Source organism: Choristoneura fumiferana, chromosome 26, assembly GCF_025370935.1.
Source record: "Choristoneura fumiferana chromosome 26, NRCan_CFum_1, whole genome shotgun sequence".
Classification (NCBI taxonomy): domain Eukaryota; kingdom Metazoa; phylum Arthropoda; class Insecta; order Lepidoptera; family Tortricidae; genus Choristoneura; species Choristoneura fumiferana.
This window is the reverse complement of record NC_133497.1, coordinates 6,243,834-6,266,377: the sequence shown is the minus strand read 5'-3', so window position 1 is coordinate 6,266,377 and position 22,544 is coordinate 6,243,834. Positions and strand designations below refer to the sequence as shown.

Here is a 22,544-nt window from a genome sequence, read left to right as displayed (position 1 = left end):
CCGCGCACGACCCGTCCGCGCCCGCGTTCTGCAGGGCTACTCCGAAACTCGAAACTCGAAGTTCGTGTCGTGCGGTCCCTCTCGCTCTCGTATCAAACAGTGTAAGTGTCAGAGGGACCGCACGACACGAACTTCGAGTTTCGAGTTTCGGAGTAGCCCAGCTGTGTGAGGCGGTCCATATACCGCCATGCAAATACGCCCGTCGCGGGCCCGCGCACGACCCGCGCCTTTCATGTATATGTATAAAGTACTCTGTGCCCGCGCCCGCTCTCTGTATTGTTGCCCTTAAATCAAATCAGGCAAAATTGATTGACTTTACTTACGGTATATATTTTGTCAAGACCCTACCCCCCAAGCTGACAGAATACTTTATCTGTGGATGTGTCAATGTGAAAGACTGACAGTATCAAAGTGTTTAAAAAGTATGTAATGTATCATGCACATAATATTAATTGATTATATGGAAAAAAATATTTGTGTATTTTACCACTGTGCAAGTAATCACTACGTTTTACTTAATTATTTCCCTTCTAAGTATGTTTTTGACGTTTAAATTAGTACCTACTGAACTCGTGCTTTTTAAGAGTGCAAAATTTAGTTTAAAATATGTAAAATGAAAATGACAATTTAATAAGTCACTAACGAGCTTTGTAAACAATAAGCAGTGTGTGAGAAAATGAAAATGTTAGAATAAAATACTGCGGCGAAAATAAATATCGAAAAAACATACATACATAAAACGTAAGTATGTTTTATGCTTTTGTGAAAAGTATTAACTGAAGAATTGTACTATCTCATCGTAGAAAAATTGTTATTCTTATTCGTAGCAAAGGACGAAAATGTAATGTAAAACAAACATGACTTCACGTCCTCGTGATTTCTTCCGTTAATAATTTAAAGAAAATTACATGGAAAAACAGGCTGCGTTAAGTTAATGCTGCTGAGGAATTAATCTGGGATATTATAAAACGGTAATATGATGACATCGCTGATTATTTAACGAGGTAACGGCGCAAGAGATTGCGGCGGGCGAATGAGTGGGAGCTCGTTTAGCCATCTTTGCTTTATAAATAGATTCAGAGGCAAATGTTTATTTACATTTTATTACACAAAAGTACTAAGAAAAGCACAGATGGGGCTTTAAATGCCGTGGCGGCCTCATAAGTTATGATTAAATTATTTGAACATTTTCTCTCTAACTGGGATATCAACGGACATGCGCAGCCCATCCGTATTTTAATAAAATAAAATGTAAGATGACTAATCCAAATACTAGTTGCCTTTGGCAACACAATGCTAAGCATTACTTTTGCCAATAAGACTTGTTGTTGGAAATTAAGGTGCTTAACTGTGTTAGGCAGTATCTACTTTTTACTAACTTTTCTCTCTACAACCTACAAATCTCATAATCTGTAAACTAATAATTAACACAGTCTGCTGACTGTTAGGGATTTTGTGCTGTATCTGTAAGTTGTTTTTCATCACACTTGCTTGTAAACAGTGTCATAACATGCAGGCTACCTTGGTTGCAACCCCCAAATAAACCCTCAACCTTAATGTGCTTGTCATGAAACCCGTCATTGTGGTTGAAATGAGTCATTGCCTTACTAATGTTCATGTCATGAAGCTCAAGGTTGGTAAATGATTGTTACTGCATGGCGTGCTGCTGTTTTCGTCGCGCGCGCACACAGGGGGCTGGCGCTGCCAAGGCGCAGTTAGCGGTATCAAAACAATTTTTGAAAAAAATTTTTATTTTACTTTTACAAATATACAATTTTACTTCGGCAATGTGATGAAAAACAATGTATGTCGCACGGCAGTACTTAAATTACGAACATCGACTCATTAAGCCCTCAGTCTTCGACTTCGGCTCTAATAGACTCTCGTTCGTTAATTCCTCTATTTACCGCCCTTAAGACACAATGTTTTATTTTAGGTTTCAAACCTCTTATTGATGTATGTAAAAAACACCAGTTTGAATTATTTTTGTTATGATTTTCAGATGGCTTTGTTTTTAAAACAAGATTTCTCCCCACCACTACTATCAAGAAAATGGATTGCCACCAAATTTAGACCCAATGTGGTGAGTCAGATAATTAAGCATTAAATATAAATTAAATAAGTCCATTAAAAGTTTGTATATCATGCTCGCTCAATTAGTTTCAGTAACCATTGTATTTACAGCTGTAGATTTTTCCATTTGACATTTGGCACTAAATAATAAAGTTCCATATGAAAATGTCACTCATTTCATTTGATTGACAACTCGGGTGCTGTAATTTTCCAATTGAGAACTAACTTTTCCCGATGGACTTTATGCACTATGTCTATCCAATTTAATTGTTACAGTCTGTCTGTTGTTCACTACATTTTACTGAGTTTGTTAATATCTTTGCAGTGTTTAAATAGATTTTGAAGATGCTTTTTAACTCAATTAGGTAGCAACGCTTTTTTACTCTTTAAAACTTTTTTTTACTTCAAGATGAAGTTATTTGAGAATTATTGAAAACTTTAATCAATAAAAGTCAAAATTGCATTTTAATTTTCTCTTTACCTGTACTTTTTGATTTATGTTTAGGTTATACACCCATAATATAATTATAGGAGTACAATTGCTTGCCATTGAGTGATCAGCCTCCTTGGTCACCTATCATATAGAACAAAAATCTTACTCAGTACAAGTTCTTTATTGAAAGGATTATCATTTAAGGAAACGGATTTGTTATTTTCTTCAATTCAATGACTGCCGAATGTCATTTTTCTAGTTACTCTACAGCCGCGAGCACATCATATCCATCTTGGAGTCGGGGCTCCTGTTCCGCGAGGACAGCGAAGAGGTGGAGCGCGGGGCGCCGGCGCCGGCGCAGGTGTGGCGGCGGCGGGCGGCGGCGCGGGCGGCTGGCTCACGCGCGGAGAGCGCGCCGCCGTGCTAGCTGCCGTGGGGGGCTGCGTTCTGCTCCTGCCGCCCAGGTACTGTACCCGCCTATAAAGATTGCACATCGCTCTTTGGAAAGAGATTCAATTCAATTCATTTATTTGCCATAGATTCAAGCTAATTTCGGCTTCGTAGTGTTGTCACACACTACTTATGGATCGTTTGTCAGTCGTTGTGCAGGTGCTATAGAGTATGGATGGACGAATTTAGATGAAAATCCTACTTCTACTAATATTATAAATGTGAAAGTTTGTGAGTGAGTGGGTATGTTTGTTACATCTTCACGGTGAAACTGCTGGAGGGATTTAGATGAAATATGACAAAAAGTTAGTTTATAACTACTAAATACTAAATAATGAATCTACTAGCTAACTTAAATAATATTTTTATATTATAAAAAAAGACCGCCTCGAATCGTTCCTGGCGCAAAGGTGCCCAACACGCTTGCCGCGTTCCCGCGTTGAACGGCGATAGATAGCCTTTGCATCAAGAACGACTCGGAGCGAGAGTCTAATCCCCGATCCCGCAGCCGGCGTCCTACCTCTTTAAAAAACAACTTAGCCTCCGAGCACCAACAACCGGTCGTCTCCACCGCAAGCGCAACAAATATGTAATTGGAGAGGGCTGAATATTTCTCACGCTTCCTAAGGGCCGCTGATTCCGCAGCAGCTCCCGCGGTCCTCGTGGTTCGACCCAGGTGCGAGGCTGCAAAAGTGCTGACGCAGGTAGCGTCCCAGAGAAGGCACTTTCCCTTTTGCCATGGCACCAAGGTCAGCCCATCAGGCCTTTTACTTGGATTAAAACATAGGAAACTTTTTATCCTGATATTCCCACGGGATAGGGATAAAATCTTGAAATAACTGCTGGGCTTAGTCATAAAATTTGGTATGTAGATAGCTGGCCATCTGAAAAAACAAAAGAGTATCAATAATTTAGAATTTTGGCCATGTTACAAACTTGTTCACTCCATAGTCACATTAAGGGGCTGTTTCACCATCCATTGATTAGTGCTAACTGACGGTTAAATGTGATGCTGTCTCTATTTGTTTTGTTCGAATAGACGGAGACGGCATCACATTTAACCGTCGGTTAACGCTAATCAATGGATGGTGAAACAGCCCCTAAGTATAGTGATTGATCGGTGAAATTATCCTCAGCTGGAGCCGCGGCGGGCTGGCGCGCGCGGCGGGCTGGGTGTGCGCGGAGCGGCGGTGCGCGCGGCGGTGCGCGCGTGCGCGCGCGCGGCGGCGCGCCAGCCCTGCGCCCGCTGCTGGACCTCATGCGCAAGTACCTCGCGCTCGCGCGCCGCGCCGCCGCCTGCCTCAGGGACCACGCCGTCGCCGTCACTAATACACTGTGAGTATAATTGTTTTTTGTAACTATTCCATTCTGACATTTCTATATAATTTAATGATAGTGAATGACATGTGAATGATTATGAATTATTGTGATTATTATTATTATAGATCCGATTATAAAATTTTGCATGCCAATGTATGGTGCATTGTGTTGCTCTACATTTGTAACATGTTTTGCACCAATATCTGACACAACAAGCGTCCATAAATAAATATTTGATACAACTCTATTTCTAGGGCCGGAAGGACGTTCAGATATTTTTGCACGCTCCGCTGTGGCAGATATTTATGCTGGTGACTGTACCATAATTTGAGCAAATAAAACGTTGACTGACTGAGCACAATATTTGGGTCAATCAACTTTTTAGTGTAGCTGGCCATGGTAATGTCTCCTGATTTACTTATTAAAGGTATAATTTTATGGGGTACAAATCCGCTAAAAGATGCCATTTGACGACCATATAGCCAAGTGGTTAGAGAACCTGACTACGAAGCTTGAGGCCCCAGGTTCTATCCTGGACGAGGCAGATATTTGTATGAATAACATGAATGTTTGTTCTCGGGTCTTGGATGTTTAATATGTGTGTATTTAAGTTTGTATTTACCTCTAAATTATAAGTATGTCTATCCATTGCATAGTATCCATAGTACAAAATTTTCTTGGTGTGGGACTAGGTCATTTGGTGTCAATAATGTCTCATGTTATTTATTTAGTATTTATTTTTTTACTTGTGACAGTTTTAAGGCAATTCCTTCATGGCTCATCACCTGAACATGCTAATGGTGGTTTACGTTGCAAGCATGTCTGTCTGTCTTTAACAAAATCTAGGTAGGTATCACTGATGTCTCCTGAGTTCTGCGGCAGAATAAAATGCACTACTTTGTTCTGTAACTATGATGTTTTATGTATGACTTTGAATAAATGTATTTCTTTCTAAAAAGAGGACTAGCTTTATACAACAAAAACAGTAAATAATAATTAAATGAAAACATAACAATCCTAAACGAAAAAAAGAACTTCCTCTCTTTTTGAATAAATGTTTCGTTTCAGCGGGTCGGTCTCGCAGGCCCTGCAAGCTTTGCACGCGCTTCTCTGCCAGCAGCAGGCGGCGCTGGCGTCGCTGCTGGCGCGCGCGTCCGCCGCGCTGCTCGGCAACACGCCCTGGCTGCGCGCGCCCCCCGACGCGCTGCCGGACGCGCCCGCCGGCCTGCAGGCAAGTACCGCCCCGACAGACAATCAGCCGGCAATAGGCATGACGCACCGGCAACAGATCTAGTCTGTCGGCAAATGATATGACACACCGGCAACAGGCTTTGTCTTCCGGAAATAGACGTGACGCACCAGCAACAGGACTAGTCTATAGGGAATAGACATGGCACACTGGCAACAGGCTTAGTCTGCTGGCAATAATAATAATAATAAATATGCTCACTGGCAACAGGAATAGTCTGCCGGCAATTGATACGTTCACTGGCTACAGGAATAGTCTGCCTACAATAGACACGACACAACGGCAATAGGCATAGTCTGCCGGCAACAAATATGCTCACTGGCAACAGAAATAGTCTGCCGACACTATTGCAAATCTAAATGTTTATGAATTAAATAAATTAATTAAATAGTCTGCAGGCAACAGGCCTATTCTGGTGGCAATAGGCACGACGTACAAGTAACAGACCTAGTTTTCCGTCCATAGATACACCATACCGGTAAAAAGTAGTCTCTATCTAAGCTCTCTCATTCAAATGTCATGTGTCTACCAAAAGAAAGTAAAAGGACTGGGAACAAGTTTTTAACAAATTTTTCTTGTTACAGAAAATCCACCACATGTTCCTAGTAGTCCAGTCGTCGCTGCTGAAACACATTGCGATGGCGCACTTCGCACAGCCGGCGCATGCGCGAGCCATCTACAAGAACCACAACGAACGTCTCTACTGGATACACAACGTGCTCATACAACATCTGTATGAAGAGTTCAAGGAAAACTACGAAGCCCTAGACCGCATGTATAGGATATTCAAAAACTATGGCAGCAAAGACGCGGTTGTAGACAAGAAACCAGGATTTGCGATGAATGATAGGTGGTTGTATTCTGAAGTGCACAGCGGTATAGCTCGAGCTTGTATGGAGATTAAAATAGCTTTGGAGAAATGCACTAATCTCGATATGTTTTTAGACTCCTGCGCTATCAATGATCAGGAATTAAATCTAGATGCTGTAAATAGTGATATAGAAAACTTGATCGATGATTTAACTAGAGTTCTAGCAACGACGCAGAATTCGCAGCTCAGATTGAAAAATTTGCAACGAAAGTTCGCTGTGGAAGAAGAAAGAAAGAAGGAGAGTGAAGTTGAAGAAACAGAAGCAGTTGTTAAAATTGAAGATACACTGCCGGAGATTAAGGACGAAGTGTTCTTCTTGCTTAAAACTGATGATGACGATGAAAGACAAGCCATCGGTGATGTGACGACTGCACCGGGGAAGACAGAAAGAGAAGCAACGAAACTAGTCTTAAATGAGTTGAGGAGGAAACTGGTGAAGCGAGAGGACATTATGCGCGAGAGGGAGAGGCAAGCTTTAGTAAAAACGATGCCTGAGTTAAAAGATGTTCCTGAATTCCCGAGGCAGATCAGAATGGAGGATTACGTCGAAAGAAAAGGGTATATAAACAAGATAGTTAAAACTGATAGTAAAGAACGATTGTTCAAGGATTATAAAATAAGTTCTAAACTGAAACGTAAGAAGAATTATAGGTTGAAAGTAAACAAATATGACAGCGATACTGATATAAAGGCGAAAGGGGAAGTTTTTGAAGCGAATGTAAATTTAAATGGTAAGAGCAAACTTATTAGTGTTAGCAGTGATAACAAAGAAATAATAGTCACTGAATGGAATAAACAACTGAGACTACCTGACTTGGACAAAGCAGGTACAAGTTTCTCATCAATCGAAGATATAAATGAAGCTGTTAATGATTCTATTAATCAATCAATCAACAGAAGCATCAATCAGTCAATCAATAACGTTGTCAACCAATCAGTCAACGAATCAATAAATGAAGCTGTCAACAAATCTGATGATCAATCTATAAACCAACTAAAATGTTCAAAGAAAGATCTAGAACTATCCTCGTCATCATCTGAAACGGATTTTGACTATCACAAGGAACGGCAGATGCTCAAAGACATCCGGAGGCATAGAGTTGCCAGGAGAAAAAATCATCCTGTCAAAAGAGTGTCCATAGATATTATAGACGAAAGTCTAAGGCCTGTTGAGTATAGTTTTGGCACGGGTATGGCGATAGCTTCAGTGTTACAAGTTAATAATGGAAAAATGCCTAATATGGCGGCTGAGGAGGTTTTTATCGGTGATGGAGAGGTTTCAAATGATAGTGGGAATGATGAAGACGCTTAATTTTTAAGTTTAAACCTTACATGTTTTAATATATAAGTCAGATTATGACAGCCTGACATATAGCGTATTTCGCGACTATCGTAGTATCGATTTGTAAATCAATTATTATTCATGTTATTGAATACTTAGCCTCGTACGCCCGTACCGTCCCTTTTTTAGGACATTAGTAATGACCCAGCGTGCTAATTTAAGGTACCTATACTAGCGGAACAGAACTTTGGATTATGTCCCGATTTTAAGACTTCGGGACGACATTTGATTAATGTGGTTCACTTGGGTCAGAACGAGTTCAATTACTAGTCCTAAAAATAGGACGTTTCGTCTTACGGAGTTAACCTAGACTTTGTATGCACAACTAATTAAAATGTTCAGTAAAGATTAATCATTGTGCTAGATAGACTCTGGCCAACGAAAGCTGTCCAAGACAAACTGCGGCAAATTAAAAAAAAATGAGGCTGACAATACTTTTTGATACTTAGATATTTATTAAAATTTTCCAGATATCAAATTATACTCGAGAGTTCAAGCTGCATAAACATTCATTATAGTAATGTGTGAAAGTCGATGATGCACTTTAGTAGTCCCTTGGTAAATTTTATGACCTTTGTCAGTGCCCATTTACGTACAGTCCAGACGCATCAATTTTTGGACCATTTTGACCAGATTCTCATTGAATATATCTTCTAACATAATCTTATAACATTTTCCAAATGTAAAATTGAGGATGGTAGGAGGTTGAATAAGATAGAAAATAATTTATTTATTTCTTACAGCAGAAGTATCAAAATTTTCTAAGCCGGGCTAGAATGACAATATGTCGATTTTGACAATCTCAAAAATGATACCAGATTAAAGTTTCGTAAAAAATGCGTGGACAGCTTTCGCTGGCTAGAGTCTATCAGTATGACAGGAGCCAAGTAACAATTGTACAATAAATAAATGGAAAAATGCCTGCATATTCCCTATTGTACGGTAAATTTTCGTATCAAAACGTGAAACTTTCATATAGTTTTTTTTTTTAGAAAAATGGCTTTGTCCATTGGAGGACAATTTTGCCAGTGTCTAGTAGGTAGTTTAAGTGAGAAAAGTTTTTCTGTTTCAAAGTCTTTATGACATTTACATAAGATTGACTTTTCTTGACCTAAGTAGTCTTTTTTCATTGCATCAATACTAATCATAATTACCATTTGCATTAAGTTGTCTAACTTTTTGAATATGATAAATAGAAATTATTATTTATAGAATTTATACTTGGTTTGAAAATCAGCAAATCATCCAATTTAACAGCGAAACGCAATTTCGAAGTATCGTGAGACGTAGTTATTGCAATGTATCGGATCACTCACGTGTTAATACATCGGACCGCATTCGGTAGCTTGAAGTCGTAAGCGTTAGGCTCCGTTTCCACCAGAGATGTGGGAAGATGTGTTGCGAGGAATGTGTTTATCATGAACCAATAGGAACGCTTCATTTACCTCGCCTCGCTCCGCTAGAGATGTGCTGTGTGAGGATAGGTAAATGAAGCGTTTAGTTCATGATAAACACATTCTTCGCACATTTTTGCTGGAAACCCACCCTTATGCCGGCCGGCCGTTAATGCATTAATACATGACTAATTAGTGCACTTGTGAATCACAGTGCAGATTTTAATGAAACTATCTGTGATTGTATTCAATTTAATTGATAATGCTTGATTGATTATTTTAAATGTGATTAATAAACAATTTGATATGATGAATCATTTTTTTTGTTTTAATTAGCGAATTACCTAATTAAGTACTTCATTATTATTAGCATCAATTAATTTGCAATTCAATTCCGTTAAGTATTTTTTTTTTTCATGAAAACTAGAAGCAGTGACGTAGCGTTGGTATCAGCCGCCTAGGGCAGAAGAAAATTTTGCTGTCCTCATATTTAGGTATTTCAATTAAAAAGTACTATAGTATACAAGATGTCGGTACCATTATTTATAGAGAGGAGATTCTCCAATTTTGTCACAGTATAAGAATAATGGGAAGTCTCCGTCCGCGTCGAATTCGTTTATTGTTATCCCGTGGGAACTATAAAATTTTCCGGGATAAGAACTGTCCTATTTCCTGCCCCAGGACTCAAACTATCTGTATACCAAATTTCATCTAAATCGGTTTGGCGGTTTTGACGTGAAAAGGTAACAAAAGACTTACAAACTTTCGCATCAGTGGGATATTAGTGGAATGATACTAAATAGGTACCCTAGTGATTTTCATAAAACTTATTTATGCAACAAAAATAAATTTGTATTTTTCCGAAGGGGTTAAGAGGATTGAAGTTCAAGTTTGAGGTTGAATTATGATGTAAAATGACGGTTGCTGGCGTCTCTAAAGTTCGTAGGGCCAATGTCGTTGCCTTGACGCTACAAAAAGTCAGGGGGTTCACAACTACCATGTGTTTACTACTTTTCATGTTGCAATGCTTTTCTCTGGGGTTTTTCTGCGCAACCCATGTTTCAGTTTGTATTTTCGTTGGATTTCACGGGATGACCGTAAAAGTAACAACTTTGAGTTGAAACAAAAAATACTTACTCCAAAAATTAATCTTACTTTTCATGATTGGTTTTTTGGAGTCTTTTTGTATTTTTTATTTCAACTCCAAATTTGTTACTTTTACGGGTATCCCGTGAAACCATATTGAAAATAAGTACAAACTGAGACATGAATGCACAGAAAAACCAGGAAAAGAGACCAGCACTGGGAATCGAACCCAGGTCCTCAGCATTCGGTGCTGCGTGCTATAACCCCTACACCACCGCTGGACAGGAATCTAGACACGAATTTTTCCTATGCATACATATCTCAGGTTGCTTATTTCTACTTTGCTACTTAAGCAGCAGCACTTACTTACTTTTCATGTGTTTTTATATACAGTCAAGTGTAAAAATATCTATACTTATGTTATTCAAAGTTTCAAAAAGTACATATTTAGTAAATTCTTATTCTGACGCAATAAGGCTGTAGTAACATATTTTTGAGTGGTTCGAATAGATACTTTTACAGTTGACTGTACAATAAAATACGAAATCCTTAGAAAAATATTACTTAATTTTTTCGTAATGGCTACGGAACCCTATTTTAGGCGTGTCCGACACCGACACCGGTTTTTTTTAAATCTTATTTTTTAATTATAAATAGCACCTTGCAGGTGGTAGGTCCGCCCGGATTGCTACCACCATCTTGCTCGCTAATCCTGCCGTGAAGCAGCAGGATTAGCGATGTTTCGGAGTGGAGAGTAAGACAGCCGGTGAAATTACTGGCACTTGAGGTATCCCATCTTAGGCCTCTAGGTTGGCAACGCATCTGCAATACCCCTGGTGTTGCAGATGTTTATGGGCGGTGGTGATCTCTTACCATCAGGAAACCCACTTGCTCGTTTGCCATCCAGTTGAATAAAAAAAATACCTCATTAAAATTTCAAGTTGCCTCAAATACATTTTTTATATTTTTTTGCCAAATATTTTTGCACGCGTCTGGCAATGTTAACATCGCTACTAAATCGTCTGGCTTATTTTTTTATTCTTTAAATATTCAACTACCTACGTCATATAAAAATTGCACAGATATTGCCTCAAACATATTTTTGGAAAAAAAAACATTTTTTTATATTTAGGGGTTGATTTAGCCCCGCTACTCACCAGCCAGGTATGCGGTTCCGTGTTGGGGTATAATAGGAGAGGCGTGGGACAAGTTTCCATCTTGCCTCGAATACCTACCCAAAAATTGCTACCAGCTCTCCTACTAACAGGCCCGACATCAAGGCTTCCTGAATGTGGTGAAGCGCCGTGTCATTAGGGCTATACTTGCCCCCATGCCCTACTAACTAACGTCAACAAAGCCATTAGTCGATAATCACTTTCGAAAACTCTGACCCCATTTGCTGTAGATAAATGGACTGACTATAGCTACCACTAAATATTCATTGCTACGAATGTCTTTAATAGCTGTTAGTTGAATGTTATATTTGCTAAGAGATGGACATGCGATTGATAAGGTAAGTCAATATCTCATTTACATAGTTACTTTTAAACTCTACAAAACTAATATTATTAATGCGGTGGTTCGTGAGTGTGTGTTTGTTTGTTATTTTTTGTGCTAAAAGGGCTGGAGGGATTTGGAGGTAGGTGGATGAATTTGGAATCTCCGGAAATTAAATACGGAATAATTTGAATAAATTTGTACATCTTTTTTAATTACGTAATTTCGTTTTAGCAAATAAAATTTTTCATTTTTAATTTTGCAATGCATTTCGTTTTAAATTAATTGTAATACCGAACCGTAGCAATAATACCTACTACATACTTAAAAAAATAACGAAAGTTTTGTATTTAAACAATTTCTTATAGTGAAACTATTTAATTATGGTAAATTAAAGGTACTTACTCAGGCCTTATTACCCTGTCATTCATAAAGTACCTATGCTTACGTGTATCTAATTTAATTAAAATGTTTTATTTTGTTTTTAACCCCCGACATAAAAAGAGGGGTGTTATAAGTTTGATCGCTGTGTGTCTGTCTGTCTGTCTTAAACGGGTGGACCGATTTGAATGCGGTTTTTTTAATTTGAAAGCCAGTTTTCTAGCGATGGTTCTTATATATGTTTCATCAAAATCGGTGCAGCCATTTTTGAGATATTGAACTTTGAAGTAACAAAGTCGAGGGTTTTCCAACTTTTTGTTAGTTAGGTTACCCAGTACCTTTTTTTAGGGTTCTGGAGCCAAAATGGCAAAACGGAACCCTTATAGTTTCGCCATGTCTGTCTGTCTGTCTGTCCGTCCGCGGCTTTTCTCAGGGACTATCAATGCTAGAAAACTGTAATTTTGCACGGATATATATGTAAACTATGCCGACAAAATGGTACAATAAAAAATTCTAAAAAAATTTTTTTTAGGGTACCTCCCATAGACGTAAAGTGGGGGTGATTTTTTTTTCTCATCCAACCCTATAGTGTGGGGTATCGTTGGATAGGTCTTTTAAATGCAGTGATTTTTTTGCGAAAAATTCAACTTTAAAGTGCAAATTTTTATGAAAATCGAGCGTCCCCTCCCTCTAAAATCTAAACTTTCAAGGAAAACTATAACGGCTAAGTTTGCTTGAGACTTATTAGTAGTTTAAGAGTAAATAGCAGCCTAAGGTGTAATATATACCTAAACTTGGAAGATTCCGTATAAAATACGAAATCCTTAGATAAATATTACTTAATTTTTTCCTAATGGCTACGCCCCAACCCTATTTCGGGCGTGTCCGACACGCTCTTGGCCGGTTTTTTATTAGTAGAACTATCTACTGCTATTTTGTCGAACCAGTTTCGTTACAAGTGAGGAAAGAAGAAAAACAAAAGGAACTAACACAAAAAAGAAATCGCAAAATCAGAAGAATTACAATAAATAAGTTTTAATGTTTAATTTGCGACAAAATAAACATAATTTGACCATGCGACCTCTCCCTGGCTATACCTAAAGCTGGATCCACCCATGGGACATTGAAGGATTGGAAGTTCACTAGATTGTTTCGTTCCAGAGCTATTGTCGTCCTCATAGCCTGCACTGTCTGCAGTCAAGTGGCCAGCCAACCAGTGGAAGCAGCCAAAAATGTGACCAGTGGTAAGTTGTGCAAGCTAATATAAAGGTGGAGTTTTCCTGAAGGGAAAGTACTCTTAATACTGTAGATAGAACATTTTACTCAAATAAAACATTATTTTATTTTTGAAAAGAAAGAAAACTACATTCAGGAAATTCGCTTGCCACACCCGGGAATCGAACAGACTTAAATCTGTAAAAATTACATCCTGTACTTTTATTGCATCGATCGTTAGAGTCAATTAAAAATTATAAGGATGAAATTTCTCTAATAAACTTGATAAATTAAATGAAAGGAAAACCATGAAATCTGGACTTATAAATTCAATGGGTCAAGTTAAAGCAGTATTACTTAAATTGTTAGTAATTAATAATTATCATACCTATCATTGACGTCATTTAATTAAAATGACGATTTACTATAAATTTAGATAAGATGATTGCAATTTGCACGTGTTTGTAATGCAGACTCCAGCAGATGCATTTCGAGCCCATGTCGAGCAACTAATTAGTTAGGTAGTAAGTTTCCCATTTTTGGTAAATAATTAAAATAATTTATGATTATCTATATACCGAATTTCATCTAAATCGGTTCAGCGCTTTAGACGTAACGAAGTAACAAACAAAGAAATAGACTTACAAATTTTCGCGTTTATAATACGTACCTATTACATTAGTGGGATATGTAGGGAAGGTTGTTCTATTGTTTTTGTTTTATTGATTTTTTCTCGCAGTACCGAATATTGGCGAATAAGTTATCATTATTCTTATTCTTAATAACATAATTATCTTTCCCCATAGATGCGTCCGAGTGCTTTACAGCCAGGAGCATCCCCGGGCAGTGCGTGCACCGGCAGCGCTGCGACCACGGCACGGCGGCCATCGACCAAACTCTGTACGCGCCCCATGGATACGTAAGGTGAGACTGAGACCAGTCGGGCTACAACGAAATTCGAAAATCGAAGTTCGTATCGTACACTAAATCAACTTAACCACTTAATTTGAATACCTACTTTTAACAATCTAAAGGCAATTTGTTAATTTTTACACATTTTCTAATGACTTAGATTAGAACTTTGATTTTTTTATTAAAAAAATTCAAAAACTAGTCTTGAAAAATATCTGTATATTTAAATCACAAAATTTAAATACATTGTTCAATGACAGACAAGGAGAGAGAATTAGAACAATGTAAACAGCACCAGTGGTGTGAGATCGTACTTTTATGACTTGATTGAAAGCTTTTAGTGAACAGTAAAAGCTCTGAGAAAAATAGGAGGCATTATTTAGTAAGTAAAATAAAAAAGGGTCTTTTTCTCCAACAACTCTGCCACCTCATAGGTTCATACTGGAGGATGGGCAGATTTGTATGGACACCGGCCCTTGAACCAATAATAATAAGCAATATACCATCATCTCTATGCAAATAAAAGTTATGGCAAGATAAAAAAAACATAAAATAAATACTAATAAAAAACTAAAACATCATGACACAACATCATCAATATTAACAAACAAAACCTTCATGATCTGCAGCACAGGAACTTATTTAGTATATAAAAAACTATATCTAGTCATGCTTCAACTCGCACTTCTTTTATGTGGCAATAACAATATTCACACAAAAATTTGGGACTAGCTGCCATAGTGACGTATTGCTTGTGTTTATTGGTTATAAGGGCCAAATTAACCCACCCTCCTTCCTGACAAGGTCTGTCTGTAGCACTTTTGTAAGTAGGTGCCAGCATCATTATTACTATGCCAACAGACAATTAGGATTGCCATAGTAACCTGGCAACTATTCAGTATCACTATTAAAAAGAATTGCCTTCTCACATTTATGGTACCATCTGGTCAGAGCCAGTTCATTGACGGAGAAGGTTTTATCGCAGTTCGTACAGGTTAAATCAGGCTCATTCTGATGATTATCTCTAAAATGCTCTATCAGTTGTTCCACACCGGTAATACCCAAAAAGGTCACTTCGCACACGGAACATTCTAATTTCAGCCAATTCGGAACAAGAGTTTCTGCACTAGCATTTAAAGATAGTCTTGATATTTGAAATTTCAATCGTGGTGATATAAGCTCCTCAAGCTGCAGGTCATATTTGTCTGATTCCACATCGACAGGTTCATGTAAGTATCTTACATAAGCATAAGGATTCATGTAATGTCTAAACACTGCTGGTATACCAAAGCTACCATCAATAGCATTAATATCATCATTTATAATCTGGAATATAGTTGATACAGATCCAGTATTCATGTACCTGTTGCAGAAGTCAATTTTTTCAGTAACAGCTTTAATATCTTTATTTGATATTATTTTATCTGTCTTAGGGGGCGCTTTTAGTGTTTGTAAATACTGATTGAGCTTTGTTTCTTGCACATTTTTCTGATTCTTTTTATTAATAAGTTTATGTTTTAAATCATGTATTAATTCTCGCTTATACTTAAAGCATTTTGTGTTTATGTGAATTCGGACATAGCAGCCATTTAATATTGACTTTAATGATGGTGTTGAAATGTTTATCTTTGTTGGTACAGAATTTTCTACATTGAAAATTGTGTAGTTGTAATTGGGATGAGGTTTTCTAAAGAACAGTGTATTGAGCTGGCTTCTTGCACAGTTGACTTCAAGAATAACATCACCAGGCACTGCTTTGGCAGATGCTGGGACCTCAGCACTTCTCTTGAGTTTCTGTGCGGACTCTCTCGCCCAGGGCTTGCTAGCTTTCAACATGGCTGCCAGATATTCTTTTAAAGCAGTATATTCCCGCTCCAGCATCCTTTCTATTTCATCGTTATCACTCATACACCTGAATTCATGCATGACTTGGTCAAACTTATCCCACTGTGGCCAATCTTTAAGGAATTTCTTCAAGACATTCATGTAAATTTCCACAGAGATCAACGGCAAATTAGGAACATCAATGTGGAACTCGTTTTTTAACATTTTGATAAGTTCAGCATTTGTCAGTGTAGTGTTTTGCTTCCCATTATAGTGTATTAAATTTTTCATGAGCTCTAGTATGGGTTTCTCTGTAAGAACCAAAACAAACACAGTATTAGAAAAAACAACTAATTTTGAGTTATACTAAAATTCAAATAATTATTACTTACTTTAATACAATTAGGTACTACTACTATTATGTATAATATTATTTCAAAAGCAAAAAAAAAACATTTTATAAAAAAAAGGTAAATTTTAGGTTAGAATTGTGTTTACATTCTGTTGGATACATATATTTTGCCGCTATATGATGTTTTCGTAGTTTTGGTTTTGACCGGCAAGTCAGACAAGTCTATGGCACTGTAATGATGAAGACATAGCTTTTAAATAGAAAAAAAAATACCCCTTGTTTCGTCGTCATTTTCAGTAGTGTCTATCGTCTCCGAATCGTCAGGCTCCACTTGTACAGGCTCAAGCATTTCCGTATCATTCGATTTACTGTTGGATAGTACTTCAGTTAAGTCCTCAGTATCTGTATCATTATTAGTAGACTTATTTTCTAATGTTCTTTCACTAGCTTCACTCGATTCCTTTACGACAGTGTCCGAAATAATTGCTATATCCTCACTTGAGTCGTCGTCGATCGTTATGAGTGACATTTTGTTTGATTTAAAACTTAAACAAATGAAAAACTTAGGCGAAGGTGAAAACAAGACAAAACTGCGAATTAAACTCCATGTGTGGAAATCTTTCCTTCACGTCGATTCAAGTATTTCAAGTTCAACTCAACTCAACATTGACTCAACATCCCTTATTAGTCTGTGGACTCAACAACACTCAACAACGTCTAATACCAATACGTCAAGTCAATGTGAGTAATGTCAAGTCTTTTTGCCACGCCGCCAGTGTTGCCAACAACTCGGAACCTGATATCGCCATTTTTCACAGCTTGAGTAGCCTAATGTAGCCGAATTTGAACTGAGGTTGCCTAAAAAAGTACACTATGTGTTATTCCAGATCAGCAGGGCTGCTACGAAACTCGAAGTTCATGTCATGCGGTCTCTCTGACACACTATTCAATACGAGAGCGAGAGGGACCGCACGACACCAACTTCGAGTTTCGTAGTAGCCCTACAGGTGTCAAATTTCATAACTCTATGGGGCTGTAAGATTAGTAAGATTTGCAAAATATTCGTACGGAACCCTACACTGCGCTTGGTCAGTTTTATTGTCAACTTTGCATGTTATTTTTAATTATTTCTTTATTAATTCGTCCATTCTTTTCTTTTTGATCCCACTTAAACTCTACATTTTACGTGGGAGGTTTTTTTTCTAGCGCTTATGTCAATTTATGTTGTGATTCTTTCGTTCAACTACTTTAAGGACCTTGTCCTTCAAGTAGCCTAAAAGGCGACCAGTCGCCATTTAGAATTTTAGGCCGCCGATTTCTTTCCCGAGTAGCCTAATTGGCGACAAATCACCTACGTTGACAACACTGCACGCCGCGCATGCGTCGTATCGCACCTACCGCGTCGCAAATCAAAGTTTGATCAAAGTCAATCAAAAGTGACAGTTTATACTTTTTTTCTTAATGGTTTTTTTGTGTTTTTTTGTAATTCGTTCACGATTCAAGGTCAAATAAAAATAAAATAATACAGAAGCATCAAAAGTAATTGAGATTGTGTGAGTAAATAATATATAACATAAAATTTTATTTACTTATTTTTTCGTAATGGCTACGGAACCCTATTTTGGGCGTGTCCGATACGCTCTTGCCCGGTTTTTTTTTCTTTCCCTAAACTTGGCAGTGTATCTAATAAGATACACATCATTTTAGATCATCTTTTTGTATTTCTTTTTTAAGTTAATTATGTAAGGTTTACAAGAATTCAACGAGGCTTGAATTCAGTACACTTTACTCACCTTGCCAAGTTTAGGGTTAATTCAAAATCTGCAGTGATAAAAAATGTCGCACAGTGAAGTGTGGTGTCACGCGGAACTTAACCGCACTATTAATTATCTTATTTTTTTGTTTAATTCACAAATTACCTTGCTAACGGATTAATTAGAAATTTTAGGTCAATTACATTTTTTGGGTCATTTTTTTTGTAGTGTTTTCTCGTGCTTTACGATTTTTGATTAACAAAATGTACTATTACAGGCCTTGCGCGATGGACGAAGTCTGCTGCCCCGAGTTTGCCTTGGCGCATGTGGAGATGTTTACGATGCCGTCCATGGATTCCGATGAAGACGATAACTGAATCGGAGAAGCAAATCGCAATTACACTCGAGAGTGCCACAGCAATGAGGGCTATCGTTTTTTGTCTCACTAGATGGCGCATTGTTGCGTGAGGTTTTTAAGTATGGCTTTCAAAGTCTGTTTTTACGGGTGTGAAAACAAAGTTTAGATTAAAATCATATTTAATACACCTTAAAACCGTACCATAAAAATATCGAGCATGCCACAGTGTTGCATAGTCCCCGTTTTGCTCGGAAAAAAGGGAGGACAAAGGTTTCCGAAAGACAAAACTGTCTCAAAACACAGACATTCATTGCCCCGGAACGCATATTTGCCATAATTAATTTCAGATATTGCAAAATACTCACAAAATTATTCTAATTATAAATAAACCCGCGTAACTCACCCAAAAACTATGAGATTTGACATTTCGGAAACCTCACGCTACACTAGCGCCTCTAGCGGCGAATCCATACGCGATAGCCCCCATTGCCGTTACTGCTCTAGTATACATGTAGGTACCTAGTGGCAAAAGTTTACATAGGCCAAGTAAAAATCAGTCTTATGTCATGTCGATATCGTAAAGACTGACGAGGAAAATCATTTCTCACTTTGAATTTAGATGGGGTCATCATTAAACCACCATTAGCTCTCATTATTTGGTTCTCTAGATTTTTTACCGTACACTGGCAAAACCTACTAGACACTAGCAATAGTTAATTACTGCAGAGCCTGGGAAAGAAAGGCTTGCAGGCCGAGTATGTATAGAATAATTATTATTAGAATGAAAGTATAAAATATTTTTTCTCAAACATGCTATGTAATGTTTATGTTGTGTTCCTTAAAACAGGCTTCAAAATATACTGTTGCAGGCCTAGGCCTGCAAGACACCAGCAGGGCTACTACGAAACTCGAAACACGAAGTTCGTGTAGTGCGGTCCCTCTGACACTTACACTATTTAATACGAGAGCGAGAGGGACGGTACGACACGAACTTCGAGTTTCGAGGTTCGTAGTAGCCCTGCAGTCTTTTGTTTTAATGCAAAACGTCAAATATCCACGATAAAGGCCATTATACACGACTTGAAATGAATAATCTGAATTTCTATGGTTCATTTATTAGTTACTGAATAAATTCACAGGACTATGAATATTCTATAATAATATGTAAATATATAAATATTACCGACGCGTTTTACGTCAAATTACAATTTTATTTACATAATAAAGTATTAATGTATCTGATTAAATGGGCTGCAGTTCGTGTATAATGCAAAAAACACAATAAAAAAAAAGTTTTGGCGGGAAAATTGACAAGTGTCATTGTCTTTTTTTTTGACTGACTGGACTTGGGCTTTAGCCATTTTGCAAATAAGTTTGCGATAGGTCTGCTTTCTTCGGTGTATATTTGGAAAGTAATTATAATAAAAATTGTTCCCTAAAAGTTGGTTTACGTAAGCGCCCTCTGTTAGCTCCCTAAAGAACTACTTGGTTTATTGATTTGCTACAAACAATCGATGACAGTTCTTTAATTCATCAATAAGCCACGTAATTTGCGTATCATTGTGTAGATGGCGCTGTCAGGCACATTGACAGGTACAGTCAAGGGCAAAGATGTCGACACGGCCAAGTTGCAAAAATAGAGTCGCGTATGTATACATATTTTTGCAACTTTGGCCGTGTCGATTATACCTTTGCCCTTGACTGTACTTATACTCTTTGTTTCGCCCTGATATCATTTTCCAACTAATTTGATAAATTATTATTATGCAAATTATTACCCGGGATTTTTTAAGATAATTTTTAACTTGGCAACATATTCTAGTGGCAGTTATCCTGCCTGGCTGCTATAGAAAATAAAAAAAAACCTAACATTCGATGTTAGGTTAGGTAGGCTAAGGCCTAACACATGAAAGGAAAAATGCCAAAATATACTTTTGAGCATGCACAGTTGATTTTGTGTTATGTAAATATTTTTATGTTATTTAATAAACTGTGATAAATTATTTCTCGTTTTAATAACCTACAAAGTGAAATTTCAACGTGTCCGATTTGAATAATTCAAAAAGTAATCTATAGGTATTGAAACCGTCTTGAATATAAAATTATTTATTTGGATAAGGATTACTTAATACAAAGGTATGGATAACATGGTCTGATTTTAGTCGTCATTTCTGTCAACTTTTAAAATTTAACAAAAGTAGTTATAGTATAGTGACATAATTACAATAGTTGGACATATGGTATCAAGAAGTTTTTTTTAGATTTTGATATATTCTTTAATATCGTCAAACATTTTTTTGTTCTATCATCAATAGTTTTTACAGCGCATGCGATGAAAGATGTTTTATGGCAACTTTTTTTACACTTTAGTTACATTTTAGTATAGTACGGAACCCTGATTTTTTCTGGCAATAAATATAGCCTATGGCACTTTGGAATAATTTAGCATTCTAATAGTGAAAAAATTTCTAAAATCGATCCAGTAGTTTTTGATTTAATTCGTAACAAACATCCAAAAATCCAAAGATTTCCTCTTTATAATATTAGCATAAGTAGTATTAGATGGCAACCCAGAAGATGGCGGCAAACTGACATGACATGAAGGCGCGTTCCAGTGGGGCGGAGGTAATAAGAGGCAGAGCAGCTGTCTGTCATTCGTCCTTTTTTTTTTCACCGGAGTGCTCGGAAGGGATTGCTTTTATAGTATAGGTCATACTGCTAGGTCTTAGAATATTAAAATTAAGTGTACATTTGTAAATAATCAATAAATAAATCCTGATTTTTATTTGGTTTGAAAAGTTGTTTCAATAATAGTTAAAAATAGATTATTGTAGTAAGTATAGTACAGATCCCTAATTTTTTCTGGTAATAAATATAGCCTATGGCACTTTGGAATAATTTAGCATTCTAATAGTGAAAGAATTTCTAAAAGGAGGGCTATCGTTTTTTGTCTCACTAGATGGCGCACTGTTGCGTGAGGTTTTTAAGTATGGCTTTCAAAGTCTGTTATTACGGGTGTGAAAACAAAGTTTAGATTAAAATCATATTTAATACACCTTGAAACCGTACCATAAAAATATCGAGCATGCCGCAGTGTTGCATAGTCCCCGTTTTGTTCGGAAAAAAGGGAGGACAAAGGTTTCCGAAAGACAAAACTATCTCGGAAACACCGACATTCATTGCCCCGGAACGCATATTTGCCATAAGTTTGCCATAATTAATTTCAGATATTGCAAAATATTTACAAAATTATTCTAATTATAAATAAACCCGCGTAGCTCACCCAAAAACTATGAGATTTGACATTTCGGAGACCTCATGCTACACTAGCGCCTCTAGTGGCGAATTCATACGCGATAGCCCTCATTAGTCCAGTAGTTTTTGATTTAATTCGTAACAAACATCCAAAAATCCAAAGCTTTCCTCTTTATAATATTAGTATAGATACCATAGGCTTATCGCGATATTCCCACGGGATCGGAATAAAATCTCGAAACCTTATTAAACACTGGGTTTACAATTATGTACGATAATTTTTAAGAGTTCTCATAGGAATAAATCCCGGAATTTCTATTGAGCTGCTGGATCTATACTTCGTTTTTTTTTAACATTGGAAAAATGGTAAACAATCTTTAATCTTTTTTATTGAAAAAAGTTTTTTAAAAAACAGTAGGTCATAATGATATCAAAAGCAATTTTGAACATGAAACTACCGTGAGACTCACTCATATTAAATATAATGACCCGGATAACTCACGTCTTAAATCGAGTTTAGCTCGACATGTTTCATGTCGAGCTAAACTCGATTTAAGACGTGAGTTATCCGGGTCATTATATTTAATATGATATCAAAAGCATGTAAATGATTATATGTACTTGCGAATTGTTACATATTTGCGCTGTGTTATTTTTCTAAAGTGTTTTTCAATAAAAAGACACGTCAAGATAGCTTGTTTACCTTCTTTCTAGTGCTAAAACATACGTAGTAATGTGTTTTCGCGTGCGAGGCCGCGAGTGAACACAAGTAAGGAAA

General features: G+C 37.2%; 3 protein-coding genes and 1 pseudogene across 4 annotated transcripts; 3 read left to right on the top strand and 1 right to left on the bottom strand.

Annotated features, from left to right (window-relative positions):
- Positions 1–427: 427 nt before the first annotated feature.
- On the top strand, positions 428–3,929 carry LOC141442973 (uncharacterized; annotated as a pseudogene).
- Positions 3,930–4,130: 201 nt separating this feature from the next.
- Positions 4,131–9,426, top strand: LOC141442970 (uncharacterized). The gene is made up of 3 exons (XM_074108186.1): positions 4,131–4,291; positions 5,345–5,507; positions 6,110–9,426. The coding sequence occupies exons 1-3, from the start codon at positions 4,215–4,217 to the stop codon at positions 7,706–7,708; spliced, it is 1,839 nt and encodes a 612-aa protein (XP_073964287.1). The 5' UTR covers positions 4,131–4,214; the 3' UTR covers positions 7,709–9,426.
- A 1,982-nt stretch (positions 9,427–11,408) lies between these two features.
- Positions 11,409–20,514, top strand: LOC141442974 (uncharacterized). 2 transcript variants are annotated; one of them, XR_012452994.1, is made up of 5 exons: positions 11,409–11,731; positions 13,258–13,340; positions 14,118–14,235; positions 18,431–19,333; positions 19,381–20,514. XR_012452994.1 is itself a non-coding variant. In XM_074108188.1 (4 exons), the coding sequence occupies exons 1-4, from the start codon at positions 11,712–11,714 to the stop codon at positions 18,528–18,530; spliced, it is 321 nt and encodes a 106-aa protein (XP_073964289.1). In that variant the 5' UTR covers positions 11,409–11,711; the 3' UTR covers positions 18,531–20,514. The 2 variants fall into 2 exon arrangements, 1 of the variants encoding a protein (XP_073964289.1); XM_074108188.1 differs by having other exon boundaries at positions 18,431–20,514.
- On the bottom strand, positions 14,428–17,370 carry LOC141442972 (uncharacterized). The gene is made up of 2 exons (XM_074108187.1): positions 16,673–17,370; positions 14,428–16,358 (listed from the first exon to the last, which is right to left on the bottom strand). Exons 1-2 carry the CDS (start codon positions 16,926–16,928, stop codon positions 15,115–15,117), a joined length of 1,500 nt encoding a protein of 499 aa, XP_073964288.1. The 5' UTR covers positions 16,929–17,370; the 3' UTR covers positions 14,428–15,114.
- Positions 20,515–22,544: the final 2,030 nt, after the last annotated feature.

What these genes read in the sequence shown, in the direction of transcription:
- LOC141442972 (XM_074108187.1), bottom strand. Translation starts at nt 16,928, where the DNA reads ATGTCACTCATAACGATCGACGACGACTCAAGTGAGGATATAGCAATT. An exon ending in AAATGACGACGAAACAAGGG is followed by an intron (nt 16,359 to 16,672) that starts GTATTTTTTTTT and finishes TGGTTCTTACAG; the next exon opens with AGAAACCCATACTAGAGCTC.
- LOC141442974 (XM_074108188.1), top strand. Translation starts at nt 11,712, where the DNA reads ATGGACATGCGATTGATAAG. An exon ending in ATGGACATGCGATTGATAAG is followed by an intron (nt 11,732 to 13,257) that starts GTAAGTCAATAT and finishes GTTTCGTTCCAG; the next exon opens with AGCTATTGTCGTCCTCATAG. An exon ending in AGCCAAAAATGTGACCAGTG is followed by an intron (nt 13,341 to 14,117) that starts GTAAGTTGTGCA and finishes CTTTCCCCATAG; the next exon opens with ATGCGTCCGAGTGCTTTACA.
- LOC141442970 (XM_074108186.1), top strand. Translation starts at nt 4,215, where the DNA reads ATGCGCAAGTACCTCGCGCTCGCGCGCCGCGCCGCCGCCTGCCTCAGG. An exon ending in GTCGCCGTCACTAATACACT is followed by an intron (nt 4,292 to 5,344) that starts GTGAGTATAATT and finishes GTTTCGTTTCAG; the next exon opens with CGGGTCGGTCTCGCAGGCCC. An exon ending in ACGCGCCCGCCGGCCTGCAG is followed by an intron (nt 5,508 to 6,109) that starts GCAAGTACCGCC and finishes TTCTTGTTACAG; the next exon opens with AAAATCCACCACATGTTCCT.